We start from the raw sequence: 27,315 nt of genomic DNA, 5'->3' as shown, positions 1-27,315 counted from the left end.
CTGTGGCAAATGCTCAGGAGCAATAAACACTGGAAATATGCAGAGACCAACTTTGCCGTTCCAGGAGACAAACTAGAAGTAGTTGATAGCTTCCGCTACCTAGGAGACCAAGTCAGTAGCGGGTGGGTGTGCTGAAAGTGTAACTGCTAGAGTAAGAATAGCCTGGGCAAAGTTTAGAGAGCTCTTACCCCTGCTGGTGACAAAAGGCCTCTCGCTCAGAGTAAAAGGCAGACTGTATGATGCATGTGTACGTACAGCCATGCTACATGGTAGTGAAACATGGGCCGTGACTGCTGAGGATATGCGTAAGCTCGCAAGAAATGAAGCCAGTATCTCCGATGGATGTGTAATGTCAGTGTTCATAATCGTCAGAGTGTAAGTTCCTTGAGAGAAAAGCTGAACCTAAGAAGCGTCAGTTGGGCGTGCAAGAGAGACGGCTGCGCTGGTATGGTCATGTGACAAGAAAGGCTGAAGATAGTTGTGTGCAAAAGTGCTACACCCTAGCAGTGGAGGGAACCTGTGGAAGAGGTAGACCCAGGAAAACCTGGGACGAGGTGGTGAAGCACGACCTTCGAACTTTAGGTCTCACTAAGGAAATGTCTAGAGACCGAGACCTATGGAAGTATGCTGTGCATGAGAAGACCCGGCAAGACTAGTCAGGCCATAACCCGTGGCCCCGACCTGGGACGTAGTCAGTCCTGTGCATACCTTCCTTCTTGTGACACTTATGAAGACCTGTTGAGGCAAGTGAAAATCAAATCAAATCAAAACAAATCAAAATAGATGAACATCAGTGGAATTGTATTCTTTGTGGTACCAGTGCCGGTGGCACACAAGAAAACCACCCAAACGTGGCCGTAACCAGTACCCACTACCGCCTCCGACTGGCCTCCGGCTGTGGCACAACAAACACCATCCGATCGTGGCGTTCGCCAGCCTCATCTGGCACCTGTGCCGGCACATAAAGACACCATCCGAAGACCCGGCGACGTAGTCAGTCCACCTGTGCATACCTTCCCTCTTATGACACTTGTGAAGACCTGTTGAGGCAAGTGAAAATCAAACCAAATCAAAATAGATGAATATCAATGGAATTTGTATCTTTGTGGTTCCAGTACGGTGGCACACAAGAAAACCATCCGAAGTGGCCGTAGCTGGTACCGCATCGACTGGCCTCCGTGCTGTGGGCACAACAAACACCATCCGATCGTGGCCGTTCGCCAGCCTCATCTGGCACCTGTGCCGGTGGCACATAAAGACACCATCCGAAGACCCGGCGACGTAGTCAGTCCACCTGTGCATACCTTCCCTCTTATGACACTTGTGAAGACCTGTTGAGGCAAGTGTGTGACACTTGTGAAGACCTGTTGAGGCAAGTGAAAATCAAACCAAATCAAAATATGAATATCAATGGAATTTGTATCTTTGTGGTTCCAGTACCGGTTGCACACAAGAAACCAACCGAACCGAGTGCCGTACTGTACCGCATCGACTGGCCTCCGTGCTGTGGGCACAACAACACCATCTGATCGTGGCCGTTTGCCAGCCTCACCTGGCACCTGTGTCGGTGGCACATAAAAACACCATCCAAAGACCCGGCGACGTAGTCAGTCCACCTGTGCATACCTTCCCTCTTATGACACTTGTGAAGACCTGTTGAGGCAGAGGCAAGTGTTTGACACTTTGTGAAGACCTGTTGAGGCAGAGGCAAGTGTGTGACACTTGTGGAGACCTGTTTGGCAAGTGTGTGACACGCGTGACACTTGTGAAGACCTGTTGAGGCAAGTGAAAATCAAACCAAATCAAAATAGATGAACATCAATGGAATTTGTATCTTTGTGGTTCCAGTACCGGTGGCACACAGAAAACCATCCGATCGTGGCCGTTCGCCACCCACATCTGGCACCTGTGTCGGTGGCACATAAAGACACCATCCGAAGACCCGGCGACGTAGACAGTCCACCTGTGCATACCTTCCTTCTGTGACACTTGTGAAGACCTGTTGAGGCAAGTGACACTTGTGAAGACCTGTTGAGGCAAGTGAAAATCAAATCAAATCAAAACAAATCAAAATAGATGAACATAAATGGAATTTGTATCTTTGTTCAGGGTGCCGGTGGCACACAAGAAAATCATCCGAACGTGGCCGTAGCCAGTACCGCATAGACTGGCCTCCGTGCTTTGGGGACGTAACAAACACCATCCGTCGTGGCCGTCCGCCAGCCTCAATCTGGCACCTGTGTCGGTGGCACATAAAAACACCATCCGAGCGTGGCCGTCTGCCAGCCTCGTCTGGCACCTGCCAGCCTCATCTGGCACTGTGTCGGTGGCACATAAAAACACCATCAGCGAGCGTGCCGTCTGCCAGCCTCGTCTGGCACCTGTGTCCGGTGGCACATAAAAACACCATCCGAGCGTGGCCGTTCGCCAGCCTCATCTGGCACCTGTGTCGGTGGCACATAAAATCACCCACTACTCTCGGAGTGGTTGGCGTTAGGAAGGGCATCCAGCTGTAGAAACACTGCCAGATCTGACTGGCCTGGTGCAGCCTTCGGGCTCCCCAGACCCCAGTTGAACCGTCCAACCCATGCTAGCATGGAAAACGGACGCTAAATGATGATGATGATGATGATGATGTATATATACATATATATATATGTATATATGTATATATACATATACATATGTATATATATATATATGTATATATACATATATGTATATATGTATATATACATATACATATGTATATATATATATATAGATAGATAGATTACTGATATACTACAATAGCAAACTGGTCCATTATATTTTTGTGTGTATCACTGTCATATTGTGATATTCACTTAGCTGGTGAGCATACCAAATCTGCTCACAAAACTTTGGTCGGTGGCAAGGCAGTAACAGAAGATACTGCCCCACTGTGGGACTGAACTCAAAACCCTGTGGTTAGGAAGTAAACTTTTTAACCACACAGCTACACCTGCACCCTTTTTATGTATATTTAAGTATATTATTGCTTAAAAGTGATAGCAACATAACCACGATATGTTTATAAATATTACTACTATACTGTAATGGTGTTCTAAAACTTGATGCAGTATCTATTTATATTCCTGTTTGTCATTGCAGACTATTTCGGCTGTTTGCCATTTTCCCTCTGTGCAAGCAGCAGTAGACACGACAGTGATGACTTTGCAGTGTGGTATTCCCATTGCAAGAATAGGTACGTATACAAAATTAATGCTCTCTCTTTTACTCTTTTACTTGTTTCAGTCATTTGACTGCGGCCATGCTGGAGCACCGCCTTTAGTCGAGCAAATCGACCCCGGGGCTTATTCTTTGTATGCCCAGTACTTATTCTATCGGTCTCTTTTGCCGAACCGCTAAGTAATGGGAACATAAACACACCAGCATCGGTTGTCAAGCAATGCTAGGGGGACAAACACAGACACACAAACACACACACATACACACACATATATATATATATATACATATATATGACAGGCTTCTTTCAGTTTCCGTCTACCAAATCCACTCACAAGGCATTGGTCGGCCCGGGGCTATAGCAGAAGACACTTGCCCAAGATGCCACGCAGTGGGACTGAACCCGGAACCATGTGGTTGGTTAGCAAGCTACTTACCACACAGCCACTCCTGCGGTTTACTTTTGTAATATTGTATTCTCAAAATTTCTATTTGCATTGATATTATCCTCGTCTGTTGTTTCCTGGTTCTACCTTGTGTTCTGAGAACATTGGATTTATCACTTACTGGTCTCTTTACCTTTTGCCACATGATAATGCATTCAAACGAAAATGTGTCGTGGCATTAATTCTGCCTGAACAGCACAAACATAATCATCCCAACTTTTTTACATTTTGCCAGATTACCCATTAGGTTCATTTTTTGAAACAGCAGACTGTGATTTGAGGAAGATTTGGCTGTTATTACTAGCAAATCAAATGACCGTGTTGACATATTTGGTGTTAGCATGAGATGTGAATAATTCATAGATTTTAATGGATCGTTGCACACACATCCTTGTCACAGTTACCACTGAAATGGTGTGGATCTGTGATTTCTCCACTGGAAATCTCTATCAAAGAATGTCATTGTTTAGAAAATACGCTAAAAACAAATATGTGATGGAGTATCATTTTGGTTGCTGCATGCTATGTTTGGTTCGCTTCTTTTGTATTCTGTTGTTGAACTACTATTAAACATTTGGATACAATTCCGCCTGAGACCAACTTTCATCCTATGAAACAACATTCCTGTCTAAAAGTGATCTGTGTTAAACCCTTTAGCTCAAAATTTTAGGTTGATTTGTATTCCAAACATCAGCTTAATTAGGACCAAATTATTCGGTGTTTTCAAAATTAATTGAAATGACGGCAGGGTTTTTCAACAGAAATATGGCAACAAAAGGGTTAAAACTGACTGACAGGTCAATGCATCATAAATCCACTCTAAAATTATGGTTTAGAAAGAAAAAAGAAAACCAGGGGAGGGGGGGGAGGTGAGAATGTAATTCTGTGGGAGTGGAGTTAAGAAGGAAAGGTAAGGCTGATTTGTTTTAGCCAGTATAAAAATGTTTATAGAGAAAAAAATTCTTGTGACATAGTTTACCTTAGACTGTAATACCTAGTGTGTGCTTCTTAAGACATAGTAGGTAATTTGAGGAAGATTTGGCAGCTATTTCTAGCTGGTCAAGCAACTGCATAGAGGCACTCTCTTTGACTTAAGTGAAAATGGATATTAAATATTTGCTGCAGAACTATTTCGTCTCATACAATAAGAGCAAATCTAAAAATGAAGAAACGAACAAAGAAACAAAAATATTGACTTCAGGAAACATTTTTTCACTCCAAGAGTTTCTGAAGTATGGAATAAACTGCCGGCATCAGTTGTTAGTTGTCGGAGTACTGCATGCTTCCTGAGATTCACCGACACTACACCTGATTTTCTCCCCTCCATACACCCAAGCAAGCATGTACCTGACTCATACACTGTTCACTTCCCAGACATTTGTACATTACTGCATATGCTTTATATGCACTTTTGACAAGTTGCGATGGACCTGAGCACTGTATACAATAATTTCATTATTATCATTAGCCAGGATCCCTGGTCTGGTGGTACGTAAAAAGCACTATCCGACTCGTGGCTGATGCCAGCACCGCCTCGACTGGCTTCCGTGCCGGTGGCACATAAAATACACCAATCTGACCGTGGCCGTTGCCAGCCCCGCCTGGCACCTGTGCAGGTGGCACGTAAAAAGCACCCACTACACTCACGGAGTGTAGTGTCGGTGAATCTCAGGAAGCATGGAAGCTTTGAAGGATGCAGTACTTCTGGCTTCCCAGAACCCCGGTCGAACCGTCCAACCCATGCTAGCATGGAGAACGGACGTTAAACGACGATGATGATGATGATGATGAAAGTCAGAAAACAGCACAGCTCCCATAAGTTTCGGAAACATTTTTTCATGCTAAGAGTTTCTGAAGCATGGAACAAACTGCCAGCATCAGTTGTTAGTTGTCGGAGTACTGCATCCTTCAAAACTTCCATGCTTTCTGAGATTCGCCAACACTATACCAGATTTTCTCCCCTCCATACACACACAAGCATGTATCTGACTCATACATTGTTCGCTTTCCAAACATTTTTACATTACTGCATGTTCTTTATATGCACTTTCTGACAAGTTGTGGTGCACCTGAGCACTGTATACAATAATTTCATTATTATATTATTGAAAATAATTTACGGTTTATCATGAACTTAAATTGAATATTTAGGAAACTTATTTATTGCTTTGATCTACATATTTTTCTTCTTAGAATTCATGGATGATGTTATGATTGATGCCTGCAACAAATTCAGTAATCTCTCACTAAATGTGGCGCCAACACTTTTCCTGGAGTTCCATGGTGCTGCAGAATCACTGGACAGTCAAGTGGAAACAGTCTGTATGTATTTAAGAAATTTATTAAAATACCTCTTTTGTTAGCATATGTACACGTTAACAGATTATTTTAATGTATATATACGAAGAGGTGCTGTAAAGTTCCCGGCTTCAAATAAGAGAAAATACAGAGGATTAGTTAATTATGATTTTATTCAACATATTCCTCCTCTCAGATTCACACACTTATTGCAGCGGTCCTTCAGTCTTTCTAAGCCCTGTAAAGGAACTTGGAAGGTTGAGTCTCTAACCAGGCCTTTTGTGATACCCTTAAAACCAGGAACTTTTCACCACCCCCTTGTATATCCCAGGAGCGTGCTATATCCTGTAGTCAAGGTAACTTGTGTCTACACAGACTAAAGCTATAAATCTTCTTTCATCATCATTGTTTCATCTTCATCTTCCTTCCTGGCATCGGTTGGACAGATTGACAGAGGACTGTGCTGAGTTCCAATATATGCTTCAGTACAGTTTCTATGGCAGAATGTCCTTCCTAATTCCAACCACTTTGCAGAATATATTTGGTACTTTTTACATGGTACCAGCACTAGTGTGGTTGCTAACGAACTCACAAAACAAGACCTTCCACACACACACACACACACACACACACACACACACACACATACTCAGACACTCATTTGAGTGGAAGTGCAGTATTTATTATTGTCCACACTTGTGAACAAGAATTTTATATATCAACACCTGGCATAAAATCCACTTCCCTCAATACTGCTGCCTGACCAGCAAGGGGAAGCAGCTGACCTCCCCTGTTCAAAGGTTATAATGGACATAGGCTCATGTGTCACATAGGTAGCTAGAGGTGATGGCCTCTGGAGCTAATCAACGGCAGCTTTAGTCTTATATTTATAGACTGGCATATTAGCTTGGCGATAATTATTAATTTCCAGTACCGCTGCCATAGTCTCCTTTAGAGAGACTTAAAAATTTTAGTATTTCTATTTATTTACACCTTAGCATTTAAACCAGCTATATCCAACCCATATATTCTACCTATTTTAAGTTCAGACTAACTAGATCTGGCCTCTTACACCTGTCCTATAATATCATTCTAAAAAGAAGCAATCACATCAACAAAATCTCAACGCTACAAGATAATGCCTGATTAATTGAAAACAATGTGAATAAATAAGGATTACATTTGACAGAGAAGTAATCTGAATGCTAAAGGGTTAAAGTTGTTTAAATTTAGGGTTACACATTCGTTAGCTTCATTTCTTGAAACTTCAGACTGTAATGAGAAGCTTGAGAAACCTTTGAAAATATTGCATGTGTAAGACAATTCTTTCCTTCCTTGCCCTGCCCCTCAATTCCTGCTAAAGTTATAGGGACACCTTCATGGCATATAGCATCCCTTAGGAATTTTGAATCTGGCAGAAACCATCTTCCCCTTTGTCTGCCCAGGATCTGCTTCTTACAGAGAGAAAGGAGAAAAAAAAGATTGGTCATAGTACAGAACTGGTACTTTATTTTATTGACCATGAAAGGTAAAGTTGACCTCACTGAGATTTGAACTCAATCCCAGAAAACCAGAAAGAATACTGTATAGCATTCTCTCCAACACTCTAATGACTCTGGCATTTCACGATCTTATAAACTAAATCTGGAGTTAGAGAAGAAGGAAGAACAGATGAATAGAAGTCTGCTAAGGAATGTGACCAAGGCATTATTGTCTACAATGATTTGTGTTGAATGAACCACATTCCTAATAGTCAAAAAGGCCAAAAGTGTCTTAGCAATTCTCAGTAACACCTTTGTCAGTTACTCACCTGTTAGCTATTTAACCCTTTTGTTACCGTATTTATTTTGAGATGCTCTGTGTTTCTTTCCATTAATTTTAAATATAACAAAGAATTTAGTAAAATAACTTAATTACCATTCAGCTAGTGTTAGGAATGTAAATTGTGACTAAGGTTTGGTGGAAGATTTTAATTCAAAACTTAAGAAAACAAGGCATTTGTACTACAGAACCAGAGCCAGTTTTGGCCAGGTTGGTAATGAAAGGGTTAAAACTATATATGGCTATGGTACATCCACACTTACAGTTTGTTTTTCTCATCTGGAACCCTCATCTTGTCCAGAATATCAATCTGCTGAAAGCTGTCGAGGAATGTGCAACCAAACAAATACCCTTCTGTCACTCACCATATCTTGAACATTTTGCTTCTCTGGACATCAACGGGTTTAAAGTTTCAATGCCTCGCAGCTAACTTGGTTGAAGCCCACAGGATTATCCACAATCTTTCCAACAACTTTGATTATCTTTTTCAATCCAAAACCCCTACAACTCATGAACATTTTTATAAAATCAAAAATCAGCACAACACCCATGACTTTTGAAAATATCTTTTTGCTTAAATTTTTGGTGGAGTTTAATTATCTTTATTATAATTTAATTTTCTGTCTGATAAATCCGAATTAACTTTCACTAGTTTATTGCAATGTCCAAACAATATATCTGTTGTTTAGCTTATTTTTGCTTATCATGTCTTTGCTTTTGTTATTAATTTTTTTTTTCTCTATAAACTTTCAAAAGGTGAAATCGCCAAATCTAACGAAGGTTCTGACTTTACGTGGGCTACAGATGCTGATGAAAGAAACAAGTTATGGAGGGCTCGGCACGACATGTTGTATGCATGCCTAGCTCTCCGGCCTGGCTCAAAGGTACGTTATCAGCACAGTTTGTGTTTAGCACACTGAGCAAAATGCGCAGTGGCTTTTTGTCTGTCTTCACGTTCTGAGTTCAAATTCTGCCCAGGGCCTTTCATCCTTTTGGGGTTAATGAAATAAGTACCTAGTTAAAAACTGAAGTTGATATAATTGACTCCAAATTTCAGGCCTTGTGCCTATAGTAAAGAAAAGGATTATTATTATCATTATTATCATTATTATTATTATTATTATTATTATTATTATTATTATTATTATTGAGTGAGAGAGCAGTGCATGCCATCAAAGTGACACTGGGGTAAAATATACGAAGCCCAATATACCCATCATGACTACCCGTCTGATAAGGGTACACCAGGCACATGTATCACAACCATATGTGCGCGACATGGTGATCTCATATCAAGATAAACAGCACATGACCTTGCAGGTGGAGCCCAGTTAGAATTTTCTTCATGTTGAGTAGCCCATCCCGCTCAAAAGGTCCCTGAATAAGGGTTGTTTAAGGATGTTGAAAGAACCACCCATGTTTCCAGAGCTGAATTATTATTATTATTATTATTATTATTATTATTATTATTATTATTATTATTATTATTATGAAGGCAGCAAGCTGGCAGAATTGTTGTTAGCACATCAGGTAAAATGTTTAACATTTTGTTCATTTTTATGTTTTGTGTTCAAATGCCACCACAGTTGGTTTTGCCTGTCACCCTTTCAGGGTCAATGCAATAAGTACCATTCCTTTCTCCCAAACTTTCAGGCCTTGTACCTACAACAGAAATTATCATTATTATTATTATTATTAGGCAGTGATCTGGCAAAATCGTTAGCACACCAGACAAAATACTTGGCATTTCATCTGTCTTCGTGTTCTGAGTTCAAATCCCACCAAAGTTGACTTTGCCCTTCATCCTTTCAGCATGGATAAAATAAGTACCAGTCAAGCACCAGAGTCAATGTAATCAACTAGCCCCCTCCTCCAAAATCTCAGGCCATGTGCCTATAGTAGAAAGGATTATTATTATTATTATTACTTCCAGAAATCCCTTTGCCTGACAATGCTACCAAGGGGCGCTGCCTGTTTGAGATAAACTTTACAGGCACGGAAGTGCCGTCAGCTGGGCCTGCCCGAGGTGCACCCAGAATGATGAAACCATTCTGCACACCCTAGTCTATTGCCCAAGTATTGCTGACCAGTAGGTTTATGTTGAATACCTGCTGTCACGTGTAGGACGGATCCAGCTATCAGCTGAATCCATTATCAGATTGCCCCGCTGCCCTCTTTTGGCTGGGAGGGGCAGGCATTTTTTATTTGTCCAGTGGCTGTACCAAAATAGGTAGTACGGTGGACCCATTTGAAAGGGCTAAAGACAGACACTTTCCTCTTTGGTCAAGCCCACATCAACTTTTTCAAGTTTCACTTGAAAAGGAAGTTGAGGGTGGAGAGGAAAGTGTTGCCTTGTAGCAAGTTTGTTGAAAGGTGGGTGAATGTTGGAAGAATGGCCAGTGTGAAAGGACCAATTCTGAGCGTGCACTGTTGATCAGGCACCTGTGGCTGTTGTGAGTTTTTCCACAAGGACCTTAAAGCGCCACCCCTATTGGGAGTTTTAATTTGTTCAATTTTAATTATTTATATTGTTTGTCTACCGTTTAAATGTTTTGAACTTATAACCACCAATCTGCTTTGCTTTCCTTTTCTTTCTATATGCCACCCTAAAAACATCGCCATTCCCGCCCGTTTCTCTAAAGTTCAACCATCGCATATTCCCGGTGCTCCACCATTCACTATCATTTCTTCTCCGACTTAAAGCGATGTCCATAAGCAAGCTAAGAAGATTTTCTCCCTTCTTTTTCATACATACATACATTTGTCTACCGTTTAAATGTTTTGAACTTATAACCACCAATCTGCTTTGCTTTCCTTTTCTTTCTATATGCCACCCTAAAAACATCGCCATTCCCGCCCGTTTCTCTAAAGTTCAACCTTCGCATATTCCCGGTGCACCCGCCCTTGCCCACCCCCACCACCAATACCGGATATCTCTATATTTTTGCTCCATCTATACCGGATGTCGCTTCTCCCACCACCATTATAGGTGTCTACTCTTCGAACCCCCCTCTTCAACACGCTATTTCACCATGCATTACCCCTCTCTTGATATCCTACGTTCTACTTGCCTAGAACCTGTCATCATTTCTCTGAACCACCCCTCCCCACTGGTGCTCCCCTATATATTTCTGCACCCCCCCCCACATAAAAAAGCACCATCCGAACGTGGCCGATGCCAGACCCCTCTGGCACCTGTGCAGGTGGCACGTAAAAAACACCCACTACACTCGCGGAGTGGTTGGCGTTAGGAAGGGCATCCAGCTGTAGAAACACTGCCAGACTAGACTGGAGCCTGGGGCAGTCCCTAGCTCCCCAGACCCCGGTCGAAACCGTCCAACCCGTGCTAGCGCGGAAAACGGACGTTAAACGATAATGATGATGATGATGTTTACACGCTGTAAAACCTTCTGTATCATCCCGTTTTTGTCTTTTATGTTGTTGCATGTCATTTAACGATGTTTTATGTGAGCCCTTGTGGCTAATAAAAGAATGAATTATTATTATTATTATTATTATCATTGAGTGAGAGAGCAGTGCATGCGATCAAAGTGACACGCCATGAACGTAAGCGGGCAGGACAAATGAAAAATAGTCCTGCCCGCTTACGTCCATGCTGTGCTAAATTTTTTCTTGAGAACAACTTTTAGTGGCTAGCATAAGGGAGTTCACTTTTAGTGGATTCCCTCTCATATATGTGTTAATAATATTTACTGAATCTCAGTTTTTTATGCGCTAAACCATTGGTGTTAAACTGATATTATTAAATTAATATACACTTTTTCACCCTCATTTTCATATATATATATATATATATATATATATATATATATATATATATATATTATATACAGGGTGTGATGGGTAAATTGTAACCATTTTATATTTTTAATTTTGCACATGTATAGTAGGGTTGGTTGGGCACTGTCTGTGACTAAAACAGCACCATGATGCAATTCAATCTGCCAGAAAACTTGGAAACGACATGCTGTACTGCTTGGTATTTGCACGGAAGCTCCAGTATGAACATTTCAGAGTGTCTGGATATGTCAATCTGAGGACAGTGCAGATTTGGAAAGAGTTGGATGAGTCTAATGGTGATTATGAATGTACGGCAGCTTGGTAAACTCACTCTGATCATTCTAAGAAAAGAATTCCTGAATTTGTTGGTGAGATCCAGGCCATGATTGACAATGATCCCTCCAAGTCAATGAGGTCCATAGCCAGGGACATGGGAGTGACTGAGTTTCTTATCAGGCAGGTAATGCATGAAAGCATTCGGTATTTCTCATACATGATAAGAAAGGGCCAATTTTAATCCCATGCCATCAAAAACGAGGAAAGACCACACTGCAAAAGGTTTTGAACAAACTGAAGCATTCCCTGCAACCAAATATGCTTTGGTTTTTCTCAGACAAGAAAAATTTCTGCCAGGATCAGATGGGGAACACACAGAACAACTGTTGGCTTGCCGTGTCCCCAAAACATGTCCTGAGAGTGATAAAAATTAAACCCAGTCAACATCATAGTGTTTGGAGTGATCACTAGCAATGAGGGCATTATGCCTCCATTCGTCTTCCCACACAGACTCAGGCTCAACATAGGGGCCTACATCAAGTGCCTGGAGGAGGTAGTGCTGCCCTGGGGGAAGAGGGTGGCTGCTGGAAGACCCTGTGTCTGGCAACAGGACTCTACACCGTGCCACGCAAACAAGTAAAAGAATAAAAATAGCAACTTTAGTTTTTATAATTCTAGGATACATTGTCGTGTAATATAGTAATATAGGATAATATAGTAATATTAGCATGTCGGTGCTCCAGCATGGCTGCAATCAAATGACTGAAACAAGTAAAAGAATAATGTAGCGCTGTTGTAATTTGCCATTCTACATTGTTTTCTCTTTCTTTCAGGCCTATAGTACAGATGTGTGTGTACCAATTTCCCACCTGCCAGAAATAATAGTTGAAACTAAAAAAGACATAGAAGAATCAGGAATGACAGGTAAACAGGTTCTCTAAAGCAGGGGTTTTCAACCGGGGTCCATGTGGCCGTTGGGGGTCCATATGAGATTTTCTTATTAAAATTAAATAAATTGTTTATACTTTTACAATACATGCGTATTGTACAATACAGGCGTAGGAGTGGCTGTGTGGTAAGTAGCTTGCTAACCAACCACATGGTTCCGGGTTCAGTCCCACTGCATGGCACCTTGTGCCAGTGTCTTCTGCAAGTGTCTTCTGCTATAGCCTTGGGCCGACCAATGCCTTGTGAGTGGATTTGGTAGACGGAAACTGAAAGAAGCCTGTCATATATATGTATATATATATATGTGTATGCGCGTGTGTGTTTGTGTGTCTGTGTTTGTCCCCCTAGCATTGCTTGACAACCGATGCTGCTGTGTTTACGTCCCCGTCACTTAGTGGTTCGGCAAAAAGAGACTGATTGAATAAGTACTGGGCTTACAAAGAATAAGTCCCGGGGTCGATTTGCTCGACTAAAAGGCGGTGCTCCATCATGGCCGCAGTCAAATGACTGAAACAAGTAAAAGAGTAAAGTGTAAAGAGTATGAAATATTTAAGTTTTTAATACAAATTATAATAGGCACTTGCATGGCTGTGTGGTAAGAAGCTTGCTTCCCAACCACATGGTTCCATGTTCAGTCCCAGTGTGTGGCACCTTGGGCAAGTGTCTCAGCCTTGAACTGGCCAAAGCCTTGTGAATAGATTTAGTAGATGGAAACAGAAAGGCATGTAAGGGTTTTTAACCTTCTCCATTATAATTGTGATTTATTTACAATTATTGCTCTCTTCTCATATAATAATTTTTTGATTGCATGTTCTTGCCACTGATATATTCGTGGGTAATTTTGAATTGTCTACAATATATCCTGCATAATGTATTTTTACATTCATTCCTCTTGATGTGAAGCACAACCTTCGGACATTGCGCCTCACCGAGGCAATGACAAGTGACCGAGACCTTTGGAGATATGCTGTGCTTATGAAGACCCGGCAAACCAAATGAGACCATAACCATGGCCTATGCCAGTGCTGTATAACCAGCCCATTTAAGAGTACCCTTCAATCATTGGACAATAAACTACACTTGTGAAGGCCTGTTGAGGCAAGTGAATTCGTTGTTGTGGTCGATAACAGTACCGTCTGATTGGCATCCGTGCCAGTGGAACGTTAAAAGCACCATATGAGTGTGATCGTTGCCAGGGCTGCTGACTGGCTTCTGTGCCAGTGGCACATAAAAAGCACCATTCAAGCGTGATCAGTGCCAATACTGCCTGACTGGCTCCTGTGCCAGTGGCACGTAAAAAGCACCATTCAAGCGTGATCAGTGCCAATACTGCCTGACTGGCTCCTGTGCCAGTGGCACGTAAAAAGCACCATTCAAGCGTGATCAGTGCCAATACTGCCTGACTGGCTCCTGTGCCAGTGGCACGTAAAAAGCACCATTCAAGCGTGATCAGTGCCAATACTGCCTGACTGGCTCCTGTGCCAGTGGCACATAAAAAGCACCATTCAAGCGTGATCAGTGCCAATACTGCCTGACTGGCTCCTGTGCCAGTGGCACGTAAAAAGCACCATTCAAGCGTGATCAGTGCCAATACTGCCTGACTGGCTCCTGTGCCAGTGGCACGTAAAAAGCACCATTCAAGCGTGATCAGTGCCAATACTGCCTGACTGGCTCCTGTGCCAGTGGCACATAAAAAGCACCATTCAAGCGTGATCAGTGCCAATACTGCCTGACTGGCTCCTGTGCCAGTGGCACGTAAAAAGCACCATTCAAGCGTGATCAGTGCCAATACTGCCTGACTGGCTCCTGTGCCAGTGGCACGTAAAAAGCACCATTCAAGCGTGATCAGTGCCAATACTGCCTGACTGGCTCCTGTGCCAGTGGCACGTAAAAAGCACCATTCAAGCGTGATCAGTGCCAATACTGCCTGACTGGCTCCTGTGCCAGTGGCACATAAAAAGCACCATTCAAGCGTGATCAGTGCCAATACTACCTGACTGGCTCCTGTGCCAGTGGCACGTAAAAACACCATTCAAGCGTGATCAGTGCCAATACTGCCTGACTGGCTCCTGTGCCAGTGGCACGTAAAAAGCACCATTCAAGCGTGATCAGTGCCAATACTGCCTGACTGGCTCCTGTGCCAGTGGCACGTAAAAAGCACCATTCAAGCGTGATCAGTGCCAATACTGCCTGACTGGCTCCTGTGCCAGTGGCACGTAAAAAGCACCATTCAAGCGTGATCAGTGCCAATACTGCCTGACTGGCCCCTGTGCAGGTGGCACATAAAAAGCACCATTCAAGCGTGATCAGTGCCAATACTGCCTGACTGGCTCCTGTGCCAGTGGCACGTAAAAAGCACCATTCAAGCGTGATCAGTGCCAATACTGCCTGACTGGCTCCTGTGCCAGTGGCACATAAAAAGCACCATTCAAGCGTGATCAGTGCCAATACTGCCTGACTGGCTCCTGTGCCAGTGGCACGTAAAAAGCACCATTCAAGCGTGATCAGTGCCAATACTGCCTGACTGGCCCCTGTGCAGGTGGCACATAAAAAGCACCATTCAAGCGTGATCAGTGCCAATACTGCCTGACTGGCTCCTGTGCCAGTGGCACGTAAAAAGCACCATTCAAGCGTGATCAGTGCCAATACTGCCTGACTGGCTCCTGTGCCAGTGGCACATAAAAAGCACCATTCAAGCGTGATCAGTGCCAATACTGCCTGACTAGCTCCTGTGCCAGTGGCACGTAAAAAGCACCATTCAAGCGTGATCAGTGCCAATACTGCCTGACTGGCTCCTGTGCCAGTGGCACGTAAAAAGCACCATTCAAGCGTGATCAGTGCCAATACTGCCTGACTGGCTCCTGTGCCAGTGGCATGTAAAAAGCACCATTCAAGCGTGATCAGTGCCAATACTGCCTGACTGGCTCCTGTGCCAGTGGCACGTAAAAAGCACCATTCAAGCATGGTCATTGCCAGTGCCGCTGGACTGGCTCCTGTGCCAGTGGCACGTAAAAAGCACCATTCAAGCGTGATCAGTGCCAATACTGCCTGACTGGCTCCTGTGCCAGTGGCACGTAAAAAGCACCATTCAAGCGTGATCAGTGCCAATACTGCCTGACTGGCTTCTGTGCCAGTGGCACGTAAAAGCACCATTCAAGCGTGATCAGTGCCAATACTGCCTGACTGGCTCCTGTGCCAGTGGCACATAAAAAGCACCATTCAAGCGTGATCAGTGCCAATACTGCCTGACTGGCTCCTGTGCCAGTGGCACGTAAAAAGCACCATTCAAGCGTGATCAGTGCCAATACTGCCTGACTGGCTCCTGTGCCAGTGGCACGTAAAAAGCACCATTCAAGCGTGATCAGTGCCAATACTGCCTGACTGGCTCCTGTGCCAGTGGCACGTAAAAAGCACCATTCAAGCGTGATCAGTGCCAATACTGCCTGACTGGCTCCTGTGCCAGTGGCACATAAAAAGCACCATTCAAGCGTGATCAGTGCCAATACTGCCTGACTGGCTCCTGTGCCAGTGGCACGTAAAAAGCACCATTCAAGCGTGATCAGTGCCAATACTGCCTGACTGGCTCCTGTGCCAGTGGCACGTAAAAAGCACCATTCAAGCGTGATCAGTGCCAATACTGCCTGACTGGCTCCTGTGCCAGTGGCACGTAAAAACACCATTCAAGCGTGATCAGTGCCAATACTGCCTGACTGGCTCCTGTGCCAGTGGCACGTAAAAAGCACCATTCAAGCGTGATCAGTGCCAATACTGCCTGACTGGCTCCTGTGCCAGTGGCACGTAAAAGCACCATTCAAGCGTGATCATGCCAATGCATACTGCCTGACTGGCTCCTGTGCCAGTGGCACGTAAAAGCACCATTCACGCGTGATCAGTGCCAATACTGCCTGACTGGCTCCTGTGCCAGTGGCACGTAAAAAGCACCATTCAAGCGTGATCAGTGCCAATACTGCCTGACTGGCTCCTGTGCAGGTGGCACATAAAAAGCACCATTCAAGCATGGTCATTGCCAGTGCCGCTGGACTGGCCCCTGTGCCAGTGGCACGTAAAAAGCACCATTCAAGCGTGATCAGTGCCAATACTGCCTGACTGGCTCCTGTGTCAGTGGCACATAAAAAGCACCATTCAAGCGTGATCAGTGCCAATACTGCCTGACTGGCTCCTGTGCCAGTGGTACGTAAAAAGCCATTCAAGCGTGATCAGTGCCAATACTGCCTGACTGGCTCCTGTGCCAGTGGCACGTAAAAAGCACCATTCAAGCATGGTCATTGCCAGTGCCGCTGGACTGGCTCCTGTGCCAGTGGCACGTAAAAAGCACCATTCAAGCGTGATCAGTGCCAATACTGCCTGACTGGCTCCTGTGCCAGTGGCACGTAAAAAGCACCATTCAAGCGTGATCAGTGCCATACTGCCTGACTGGCTCCTGTGCCAGTGGCACGTAAAAAGCACCATTCAAGCGTGATCAGTGCCAATACTGCCTGACTGGCTCCTGTGCCAGTGGCACGTAAAAAGCACCATTCAAGCGTGATCAGTGCCAATACTGCCTGACTGGCTCCTGTGCCAGTGGCACGTAAAAAGCACCATTCAAGCGTGATCAGTGCCAATACTGCCTGACTGGCTCCTGTGCAGGTGGCCATAAAAAGCAACACCATTCAAGCGTGATCAGTGCCAATACTGCCTGACTGGCTCCTCTGCCAGTGGCACGTAAAAAGCACCATTCAAGCGTGATCAGTGCCAATACTGCCTGACTGGCTCCTGTGCCAGTGGCACGTAAAAAGCACCATTCAAGCGTGATCAGTGCCAATACTGCCTGACTGGCTCCTGTGCCAGTGGCACGTAAAAAGCACCATTCAAGCGTGATCAGTGCCAATACTGCCTGACTGGCTCCTGTGCCAGTGGCACGTAAAAAGCACCATTCAAGCATGGTCATTGCCAGTGCCGCTGGACTGGCTCCTGTGCCAGTGGCACGTAAAAAGCACCATTCAAGCGTGATCAGTGCCAATACTGCCTGACTGGCTCCTGTGCCAGTGGCACGTAAAAAGCACCATTCAAGCGTGATCAGTGCCAATACTGCCTGACTGGCCCCTGTGCAGGTGGCACATAAAAAGCACCATTCAAGCATGGTCATTGCCAGTGCCGCTGGACTGGCTCCTGTGCCAGTGGCACGTAAAAAGCACCATTCAAGCGTGATCAGTGCCAATACTGCCTGACTGGCTCCTGTGCCAGTGGCACGTAAAAAGCACCATTCAAGCATGGTCATTGCCAGTGCCGCTGGACTGGCTCCTGTGCCAGTGGCACGTAAAAAGCACCATTCAAGCGTGATCAGTGCCAATACTGCCTGACTGGCTCCTGTGCCAGTGGCACGTAAAAAGCACCATTCAAGCGTGATCAGTGCCAATACTGCCTGACTGGCTCCTGTGCCAGTGGCACGTAAAAAGCACCATTCAAGCGTGATCAGTGCCAATACTGCCTGACTGGCTCCTGTGCCAGTGGCACGTAAAAAGCACCATTCAAGCGTGATCAGTGCCAATACTGCCTGACTGGCTCCTGTGCCAGTGGCACGTAAAAAGCACCATTCAAGCGTGATCAGTGCCAATACTGCCTGACTGGCTCCTGTGCCAGTGGCACGTAAAAAGCACCATTCAAGCGTGATCAGTGCCAATACTGCCTGACTGGCTCCTGTGCCAGTGGCACGTAAAAAGCACCATTCAAGCGTGATCAGTGCCAATACTGCCTGACTGGCTCCTGTGCCAGTGGCACGTAAAAAGCACCATTCAAGCGTGATCAGTGCCAATACTGCCTGACTGGCTCCTGTGCCAGTGGCACGTAAAAAGCACCATTCAAGCGTGATCAGTGCCAATACTGCCTGACTGGCTCCTGTGCCAGTGGCACATAAAAAGCACCATTCAAGCGTGATCAGTGCCAATACTGCCTGACTGGCTCCTGTGCCAGTGGCACGTAAAAAGCACCATTCAAGCGTGATCAGTGCCAATACTGCCTGACTGGCTCCTGTGCCAGTGGCACGTAAAAAGCACCATTCAAGCGTGATCAGTGCCAATACTGCCTGACTGGCTCCTGTGCCAGTGGCACGTAAAAAGCACCATTCAAGCGTGATCAGTGCCAATACTGCCTGACTGGCTCCTGTGCCAGTGGCACGTAAAAAGCACCATTCAAGCGTGATCAGTGCCAATACTGCCTGACTGGCTCCTGTGCCAGTGGCACGTAAAAAGCACCATTCAAGCGTGATCAGTGCCAATACTGCCTGACTGGCTCCTGTGCCAGTGGCACGTAAAAGCACCATTCAAGCGTGATCAGTGCCAATACTGCCTGACTGGCTCCTGTGCCAGTGGCACGTAAAAGCACCATTCAAGCGTGATCAGTGCCAATACTGCCTGACTGGCTCCTGTGCCAGTGGCACGTAAAAAGCACCATTCAAGCGTGATCAGTGCCAATACTGCCTGACTGGCTCCTGTGCCAGTGGCACGTAAAAGCACCATTCAAGCGTGATCAGTGCCAATACTGCCTGACTGGCTCCTGTGCCAGTGGCACGTAAAAAGCACCATTCAAGCGTGATCAGTGCCAATACTGCCTGACTGGCTCCTGTGCCAGTGGCACGTAAAAAGCACCATTCAAGCGTGATCAGTGCCAATACTGCCTGACTGGCTCCTGTGCCAGTGGCACGTAAAAAGCACCATTCAAGCGTGATCAGTGCCAATACTGCCTGACTGGCTCCTGTGCCAGTGGCACGTAAAAAGCACCATTCAAGCGTGATCAGTGCCAATACTGCCTGACTGGCTCCTGTGCCAGTGGACGTAAAAAGCACCATTCAAGCGTGATCAGTGCCAATACTGCCTGACTGGCTCCTGTGCCAGTGGCACGTAAAAAGCACCATTCAAGCGTGATCAGTGCCAATACTGCCTGACTGGCTCCTGTGCCAGTGGCACGTAAAAAGCACCATTCAAGCGTGATCAGTGCCAATACTGCCTGACTGGCTCCTGTGCCAGTGGCACGTAAAAAGCACCATTCAAGCGTGATCAGTGCCAATACTGCCTGACTGGCTCCTGTGCCAGTGGCACGTAAAAAGCACCATTCAAGCGTGATCAGTGCCAATACTGCCTGACTGGCTCCTGTGCCAGTGGCACGTAAAAAGCACCATTCAAGTGTGATCAGTGCCAATACTGCCTGACTGGCTCCTGTGCCAGTGGCACGTAAAAAGCACCATTCAAGCGTGGTCATTGCCAGTCCCGCTGGACTGGCTCCTGTGCCAGTGGCACGTAAAAAGCACCATTCAAGCGTGATCAGTGCCAATACTGCCTGACTGGCTCCTGTGCCAGTGGCACGTAAAAAGCACCATTCAAGCGTGATCAGTGCCAATACTGCCTGACTGGCTCCTGTGCCAGTGGCACGTAAAAAGCACCATTCAAGCGTGATCAGTGCCAATACTGCCTGACTGGCTCCTGTGCCAGTGGCACATAAAAAGCACCATTCAAGCGTGATCAGTGCCAATACTGCCTGACTGGCTCCTGTGCCAGTGGCACATAAAAAGCACCATTCAAGCGTGATCAGTGCCAATACTGCCTGACTGGCTCCTGTGCCAGTGGCACGTAAAAAGCACCATTCAAGCGTGATCAGTGCCAATACTGCCTGACTGGCTCCTGTGCCAGTGGCACGTAAAAGCACCATTCAAGCGTGATCAGTGCCAATACTGCCTGACTGGCTCCTGTGCCAGTGGCACATAAAAAGCACCATTCAAGCGTGATCAGTGCCAATACTGCCTGACTGGCTCCTGTGCCAGTGGCACGTAAAAAGCACCATTCAAGCGTGATCAGTGCCAATACTGCCTGCCTGACTGGCTCCTGTGCCAGTGGCACATAAAAAGCACCATTCAAGCGTGATCAGTGCCAATACTGCCTGACTGGCTCCTGTGCCAGTGGCACGTAAAAAGCACCATTCAAGCGTGATCAGTGCCAATACTGCCTGACTGGCTCCTGTGCCAGTGGCACATAAAAAGCACCATTCAAGCGTGATCAGTGCCAATACTGCCTGACTGGCTCCTGTGCCAGTGGCACGTAAAAAGCACCATTCAAGCGTGATCAGTGCCAATACTGCCTGACTGGCTCCTGTGCCAGTGGCACATAAAAAGCACCATTCAAGCATGGTCATTGCCAGTGCCGCTGGACTGGCCCCTGTGCCAGTGGCACGTAAAAAGCACCATTCAAGCGTGATCAGTGCCAATACTGCCTGACTGGCTCCTGTGCCAGTGGCACATAAAAAGCACCATTCAAGCGTGATCAGTGCCAATACTGCCTGACTGGCTCCTGTGCCAGTGGCACGTAAAAAGCACCATTCAAGCGTGATCAGTGCCAATACTGCCTGACTGGCTCCTGTGCCAGTGGCACATAAAAAGCACCATTCAAGCGTGATCAGTGCCAATACTGCCTGACTGGCTCCTGTGCCAGTGGCACGTAAAAAGCACCATTCAAGCGTGATCAGTGCCAATACTGCCTGACTGGCTCCTGTGCCAGTGGCACATAAAAAGCACCATTCAAGCGTGATCAGTGCCAATACTGCCTGACTGGCTCCTGTGCCAGTGGCACATAAAAAGCACCATTCAAGCGTGATCAGTGCCAATACTGCCTGACTGGCTCCTGTGCCAGTGGCACATAAAAAGCACCATTCAAGCGTGATCAGTGCCAATACTGCCTGACTGGCTCCTGTGCCAGTGGCACATAAAAAGCACCATTCAAGCGTGATCAGTGCCAATACTGCCTGACTGGCTCCTGTGCCAGTGGCACGTAAAAAGCACCATTCAAGCGTGATCAGTGCCAATACTGCCTGACTGGCTCCTGTGCCAGTGGCACGTAAAAAGCACCATTCAAGCGTGATCAGTGCCAATACTGCCTGACTGGCTCCTGTGCCAGTGGCACGTAAAAAGCACCATTCAAGCGTGATCAGTGCCAATACTGCCTGACTGGCTCCTGTGCCAGTGGCACGTAAAAAGCACCATTCAAGCGTGATCAGTGCCAATACTGCCTGACTGGCCCTGTGCAGGTGGCACATAAAAAGCAACATTCAAGCGTGATCAGTGCCAATACTGCCTGACTGGCTCCTGTGCCAGTGGCACGTAAAAAGCACCATTCAAGCGTGATCAGTGCCAATACTGCCTGACTGGCTCCTGTGCCAGTGGCACGTAAAAAGCACCATTCAAGCGTGATCAGTGCCAATACTGCCTGACTGGCCCCTGTGCCAGGTGGCACATAAAAAGCACCATTCAAGCGTGATCAGTGCCAATACTGCCTGACTGGCTCCTGTGCCAGTGGCACGTAAAAAGCACCATTCAAGCGTGATCAGTGCCAATACTGCCTGACTGGCCCCTGTGCAGGTGGCACATAAAAAGCACCATTCAAGCGTGATCAGTGCCAATACTGCCTGACTGGCTCCTGTGCCAGTGGCACATAAAAAGCACCATTCAAGCGTGATCAGTGCCAATACTGCCTGACTGGCTCCTGTGCCAGTGGCACGTAAAAAGCACCATTCAAGCGTGATCAGTGCCAATACTGCCTGACTGGCCCCTGTGCAGGTGGCACATAAAAAGCACCATTCAAGCGTGATCAGTGCCAATACTGCCTGACTGGCTCCTGTGCCAGTGGCACGTAAAAAGCACCATTCAAGCGTGATCAGTGCCAATACTGCCTGACTGGCCCCTGTGCAGGTGGCACATAAAAAGCACCATTCAAGCGTGATCAGTGCCAATACTGCCTGACTGGCTCCTGTGCCAGTGGCACATAAAAAGCACCATTCAAGCGTGATCAGTGCCAATACTGCCTGACTGGCTCCTGTGCCAGTGGCACATAAAAAGCACCATTCAAGCGTGATCAGTGCCAATACTGCCTGACTGGCTCCTGTGCCAGTGGCACGTAAAAAGCACCATTCAAGCGTGATCAGTGCCAATACTGCCTGACTGGCCCCTGTGCAGGTGGCACATAAAAAGCACCATTCAAGCGTGATCAGTGCCAATACTGCCTGACTGGCTCCTGTGCCAGTGGCACATAAAAGCACCATTCAAGCGTGATCAGTGCCAATACTGCCTGACTGGCTCCTGTGCCAGTGGCACGTAAAAAGCACCATTCAAGCGTGATCAGTGCCAATACTGCCTGACTGGCTCCTGTGCCAGTGGCACGTAAAAAGCACCATTCAAGCGTGATCAGTGCCAATACTGCCTGACTGGCTCCTGTGCCAGTGGCACGTAAAAAGCACCATTCAAGCGTGATCAGTGCCAATACTGCCTGACTGGCCCCTGTGCAGGTGGCACATAAAAAGCACCATTCAAGCGTGATCAGTGCCAATACTGCCTGACTGGCTCCTGTGCCAGTGGCACGTAAAAAGCACCATTCAAGCGTGATCAGTGCCAATACTGCCTGACTGGCTCCTGTGCCAGTGGCACGTAAAAAGCACCATTCAAGCGTGATCAGTGCCAATACTGCCTGACTGGCTCCTGTGCCAGTGGCACGTAAAAGCACCATTCAAGCGTGATCAGTGCCAATACTGCCTGACTGGCCCCTGTGCAGGTGGCACATAAAAAGCACCATTCAAGCGTGATCAGTGCCAATACTGCCTGACTGGCTCCTGTGCCAGTGGCACATAAAAAGCACCATTCAAGCGTGATCAGTGCCAATACTGCCTGACTGGCTCCTGTGCCAGTGGCACGTAAAAAGCACCATTCAAGCGTGATCAGTGCCAATACTGCCTGACTGGCTCCTGTGCCAGTGGCACGTAAAAAGCACCATTCAAGCGTGATCAGTGCCAATACTGCCTGACTGGCTCCTGTGCCAGTGGCACGTAAAAAGCACCATTCAAGCGTGATCAGTGCCAATACTGCCTGACTGGCCCCTGTGCAGGTGGCACATAAAAAGCACCATTCAAGCGTGATCAGTGCCAATACTGCCTGACTGGCTCCTGTGCCAGTGGCACATAAAAAGCACCATTCAAGCGTGATCAGTGCCAATACTGCCTGACTGGCTCCTGTGCCAGTGGCACGTAAAAAGCACCATTCAAGCGTGATCAGTGCCAATACTGCCTGACTGGCTCCTGTGCCAGTGGCACGTAAAAAGCACCATTCAAGCGTGATCAGTGCCAATACTGCCTGACTGGCCCCTGTGCAGGTGGCACATAAAAAGCACCATTCAAGCGTGATCAGTGCCAATACTGCCTGACTGGCTCCTGTGCCAGTGGCACGTAAAAAGCACCATTCAAGCGTGATCAGTGCCAATACTGCCTGACTGGCTCCTGTGCCAGTGGCACGTAAAAGCACCATTCAAGCGTGATCAGTGCCAATACTGCCTGACTGGCCCCTGTGCAGTGGCACATAAAAAGCACCATTCAAGCGTGATCAGTGCCAATACTGCCTGACTGGCTCCTGTGCCAGTGGCACATAAAAAGCACCATTCAAGCGTGATCAGTGCCAATACTGCCTGACTGGCTCCTGTGCCAGTGGCACGTAAAAAGCACCATTCAAGCGTGATCAGTGCCAATACTGCCTGACTGGCTCCTGTGCCAGTGGCACGTAAAAAGCACCATTCAAGCGTGATCAGTGCCAATACTGCCTGACTGGCCCCTGTGCAGGTGGCACATAAAAAGCACCATTCAAGCGTGATCAGTGCCAATACTGCCTGACTGGCTCCTGTGCCAGTGGCACGTAAAAAGCACCATTCAAGCGTGATCAGTGCCAATACTGCCTGACTGGCTCCTGTGCCAGTGGCACGTAAAAAGCACCATTCAAGCGTGATCAGTGCCAATACTGCCTGACTGGCTCCTGTGCCAGTGGCACATAAAAAGCACCATTCAAGCGTGATCAGTGCCAATACTGCCTGACTGGCTCCTGGGCCAGTGGCACATAAAAAGCACCATTCAAGCGTGATCAGTGCCAATACTGCCTGACTGGCTCCTGTGCCAGTGGCACGTAAAAAGCACCATTCAAGCGTGATCAGTGCCAATACTGCCTGACTGGCTCCTGTGCCAGTGGCACGTAAAAAGCACCATTCAAGCGTGATCAGTGCCAATACTGCCTGACTGGCTCCTGTGCCAGTGGCATGTAAAAAGCACCATTCGAGCATGGTCATTGCCAGTGCCGCTGGACTGGCCCCTGTGCAGGTGGCATGTAAAAAGCATCATTTGAGTGTGGCCAATGCCCTCGTGCTGGTGGCATGTAAAAGCACCCACTACACTCTTGGAGTGGTTGGTGTTAGGGTTGCTGGTTTATATTCTATCACCAGCACTGCATACGTCCATGAAAAAACAACAACTGTCCACTGGCTTGGTTCTCCCAAATATAAACTGGTTCCTATACATTGGCTCATGTCATTCCTGTTAGCAGTAAAAACACTATTAATGACTCCATCATTAGTTTACAGTTCTTAGTTCTGATCTGATAGGTTTGCAGTAGAGGAAGCACTCCATCGGTTACGACAATGAGGGTTCCGGTTGATCCGATCAATGGAACAGCCTGCTCGTGAAATTAACGTGTAAGTGGCTGAGCACTCCACAGACACGTGTACCCTTACAGTAGTTCTCGGGGATATTCAGCATGACACAGAGAGTGACAAGGCCGGCCCTTTGAAATACAGGTACAACAGAAACAGGAAGTAAGAGTGAGAGAAAGTTGTGGTGAAAGAGTACAGCAGGGATCACCACCATCCCTGCCGGAGCCTCGTGGATCTTTATGTGTTTTCACTCAATAAACACTCACAACGCCCGGTCTGGGAATCGAAACCGCGATCCTACAACCGCGAGTCCGCTGTCCTAACCACTGGGCCATTGCACCTCCACTTATTTGCATTAACCATTCCATTGTGTCATATTTTTTTCTATTTTTTATCCCAGTCATATCTTCCATGGTGTCCTGGATGAGTTATTGGATGACTATACTCTCATTACTAGAATTATTTCATATCTTATTTTGTACATTATTTACATTCAACAAATATTTGTCCTCATCTTGTTTGTTGTTAACACAACATTTCGGCTGATATATCCTCCAGCCTTCTTCAGGTGTCTTGGGGAAATTTCAAACCTGGGTTCTCGTTCCTAAGGTATTTTTCGATGTTATTATTATTATTATTTCGATTATTATCATCATTGTTATTATTATTATTATTATTATTATTATTATTATTATTATTATTGTTGTTGTCGTTGTTATTTTTCAGGTCACTGCTTGGAATTGAACTCGGAATCTTGGGATTAGTAGCCTGTGCTCTTAACGACTATGCCATATGCCCACGGGCTACTAACCCCAAGATTCCGAGTTTGATTCCAAGCAGTGACCTGAACAATAACAACAACAACAATAACAATAATTATGATAATAATAATAATAACAACAAGAACATCATCATCATCGAAAAATACCTTTGGACTGAGAACCCAGGTTCAAAATTTAGCCAAGACACCTGAAGAAGGCTGGAGAGTATATCAGCCGAAACGTTGTGTTAACAACTAACAAGATGAGGACAAATGTCCGTCAAATGTAAATAATGTACATAATTCCTCATCCCTTAAATATAGAACTGTATTTTATTTTGTGATTTAAAAAAAATCCTTTTCTGACACTAACTCACCTGAGACTACTCCTGGTTCTATGATACAAACTACCTGGTCGTTGTTGGTGGCTCACCTGGCTGAGGTGTCAGGTAATGCCTATGAGAGTGCTTGGCCATACCAATGCCTTAGCTTCACCATCGCACCTGGTAATGCTATGAGTGTGTTGGTTTGCTTAAGTAGGTTCCATCGAACCTTGTGCTGTGCAACCAGTTGAGGCACTTGGTGTTGAATTAAGGTTTTTTCTCTTTTTCTTTCTTTCTTCACTCATATTTGTGTTTTCTTCAGTTTTGTATTTGTAGTTTAATGTGGTTTTGTGTTATATATATGTATCATAGACAAACGTGTTATATATGTAATTATCTGTTAGTAAAAAAAAAGTTTTATTAATGTTAAAAAAAGATTTAAAAAAAAACTACCTGTTTTTAATTAATTCAAATCAAAATCTACCATCAAGATTTCAGGTTAATTTATGTTCCAAACACCAGCTTAAAATAATTATTTTCAAAATTAATTGAAACAAATTTCAACCGATATCTAATAACAAAAGTTCTGTTGTGTCTGGGGAGAGTCATTTTCTTTTTGTGCCTTATAATTTAACAAACTCACCGGTAAAATTTCCACTTTTTTCTTATTTTTATTGTCCTAAAATTTTCGTTGTGTCTTTGCAACCTTTTCAATAGTTTTGACTCTGTCCATTATTCCTATAAAGAATCTTGCAAACCAAATCCAAAAACGAAATATAATAACAAAAGGTTTTTAAAATGATCTCAATTAAAATTCTTCATCAAACATTTTTTTAATTAGTTTCTGTTCTATGCCCCAACTTTATAATGACAGTTATTTTTACTAAATTCTTTTCATGAATCTATTTCTGTGTGTGTGTGTGTGTGTATGCATG

The 27,315-nt window shown here is 45.7% G+C and overlaps 1 protein-coding gene across 2 annotated transcripts in view; it reads left to right on the top strand.

Moving 5' to 3' along the window:
- Window positions 1-27,315, top strand: part of LOC115216446 (probable D-lactate dehydrogenase, mitochondrial) — an 80,173-nt gene that overhangs the window by 24,981 nt on the left and 27,877 nt on the right. For both annotated transcript variants that reach the window (XM_029785787.2, XM_029785786.2), the window contains exons 8-11: window positions 3,133-3,226; window positions 5,850-5,978; window positions 8,532-8,659; window positions 12,686-12,776. In XM_029785787.2, the coding sequence (XP_029641647.1) occupies window positions 3,133-3,226; window positions 5,850-5,978; window positions 8,532-8,659; window positions 12,686-12,776 (442 nt within the window). The remainder of the gene's footprint in view (window positions 1-3,132; window positions 3,227-5,849; window positions 5,979-8,531; window positions 8,660-12,685; window positions 12,777-27,315) is intronic.

The sequence above is a fragment of the Octopus sinensis genome, linkage group LG10, assembly GCF_006345805.1.
Source record: "Octopus sinensis linkage group LG10, ASM634580v1, whole genome shotgun sequence".
Lineage (NCBI taxonomy): Eukaryota > Metazoa > Mollusca > Cephalopoda > Octopoda > Octopodidae > Octopus > Octopus sinensis.
Note: the sequence above shows the minus strand (reverse complement) of the source record. Positions and strands in the feature narration are given on the sequence as shown.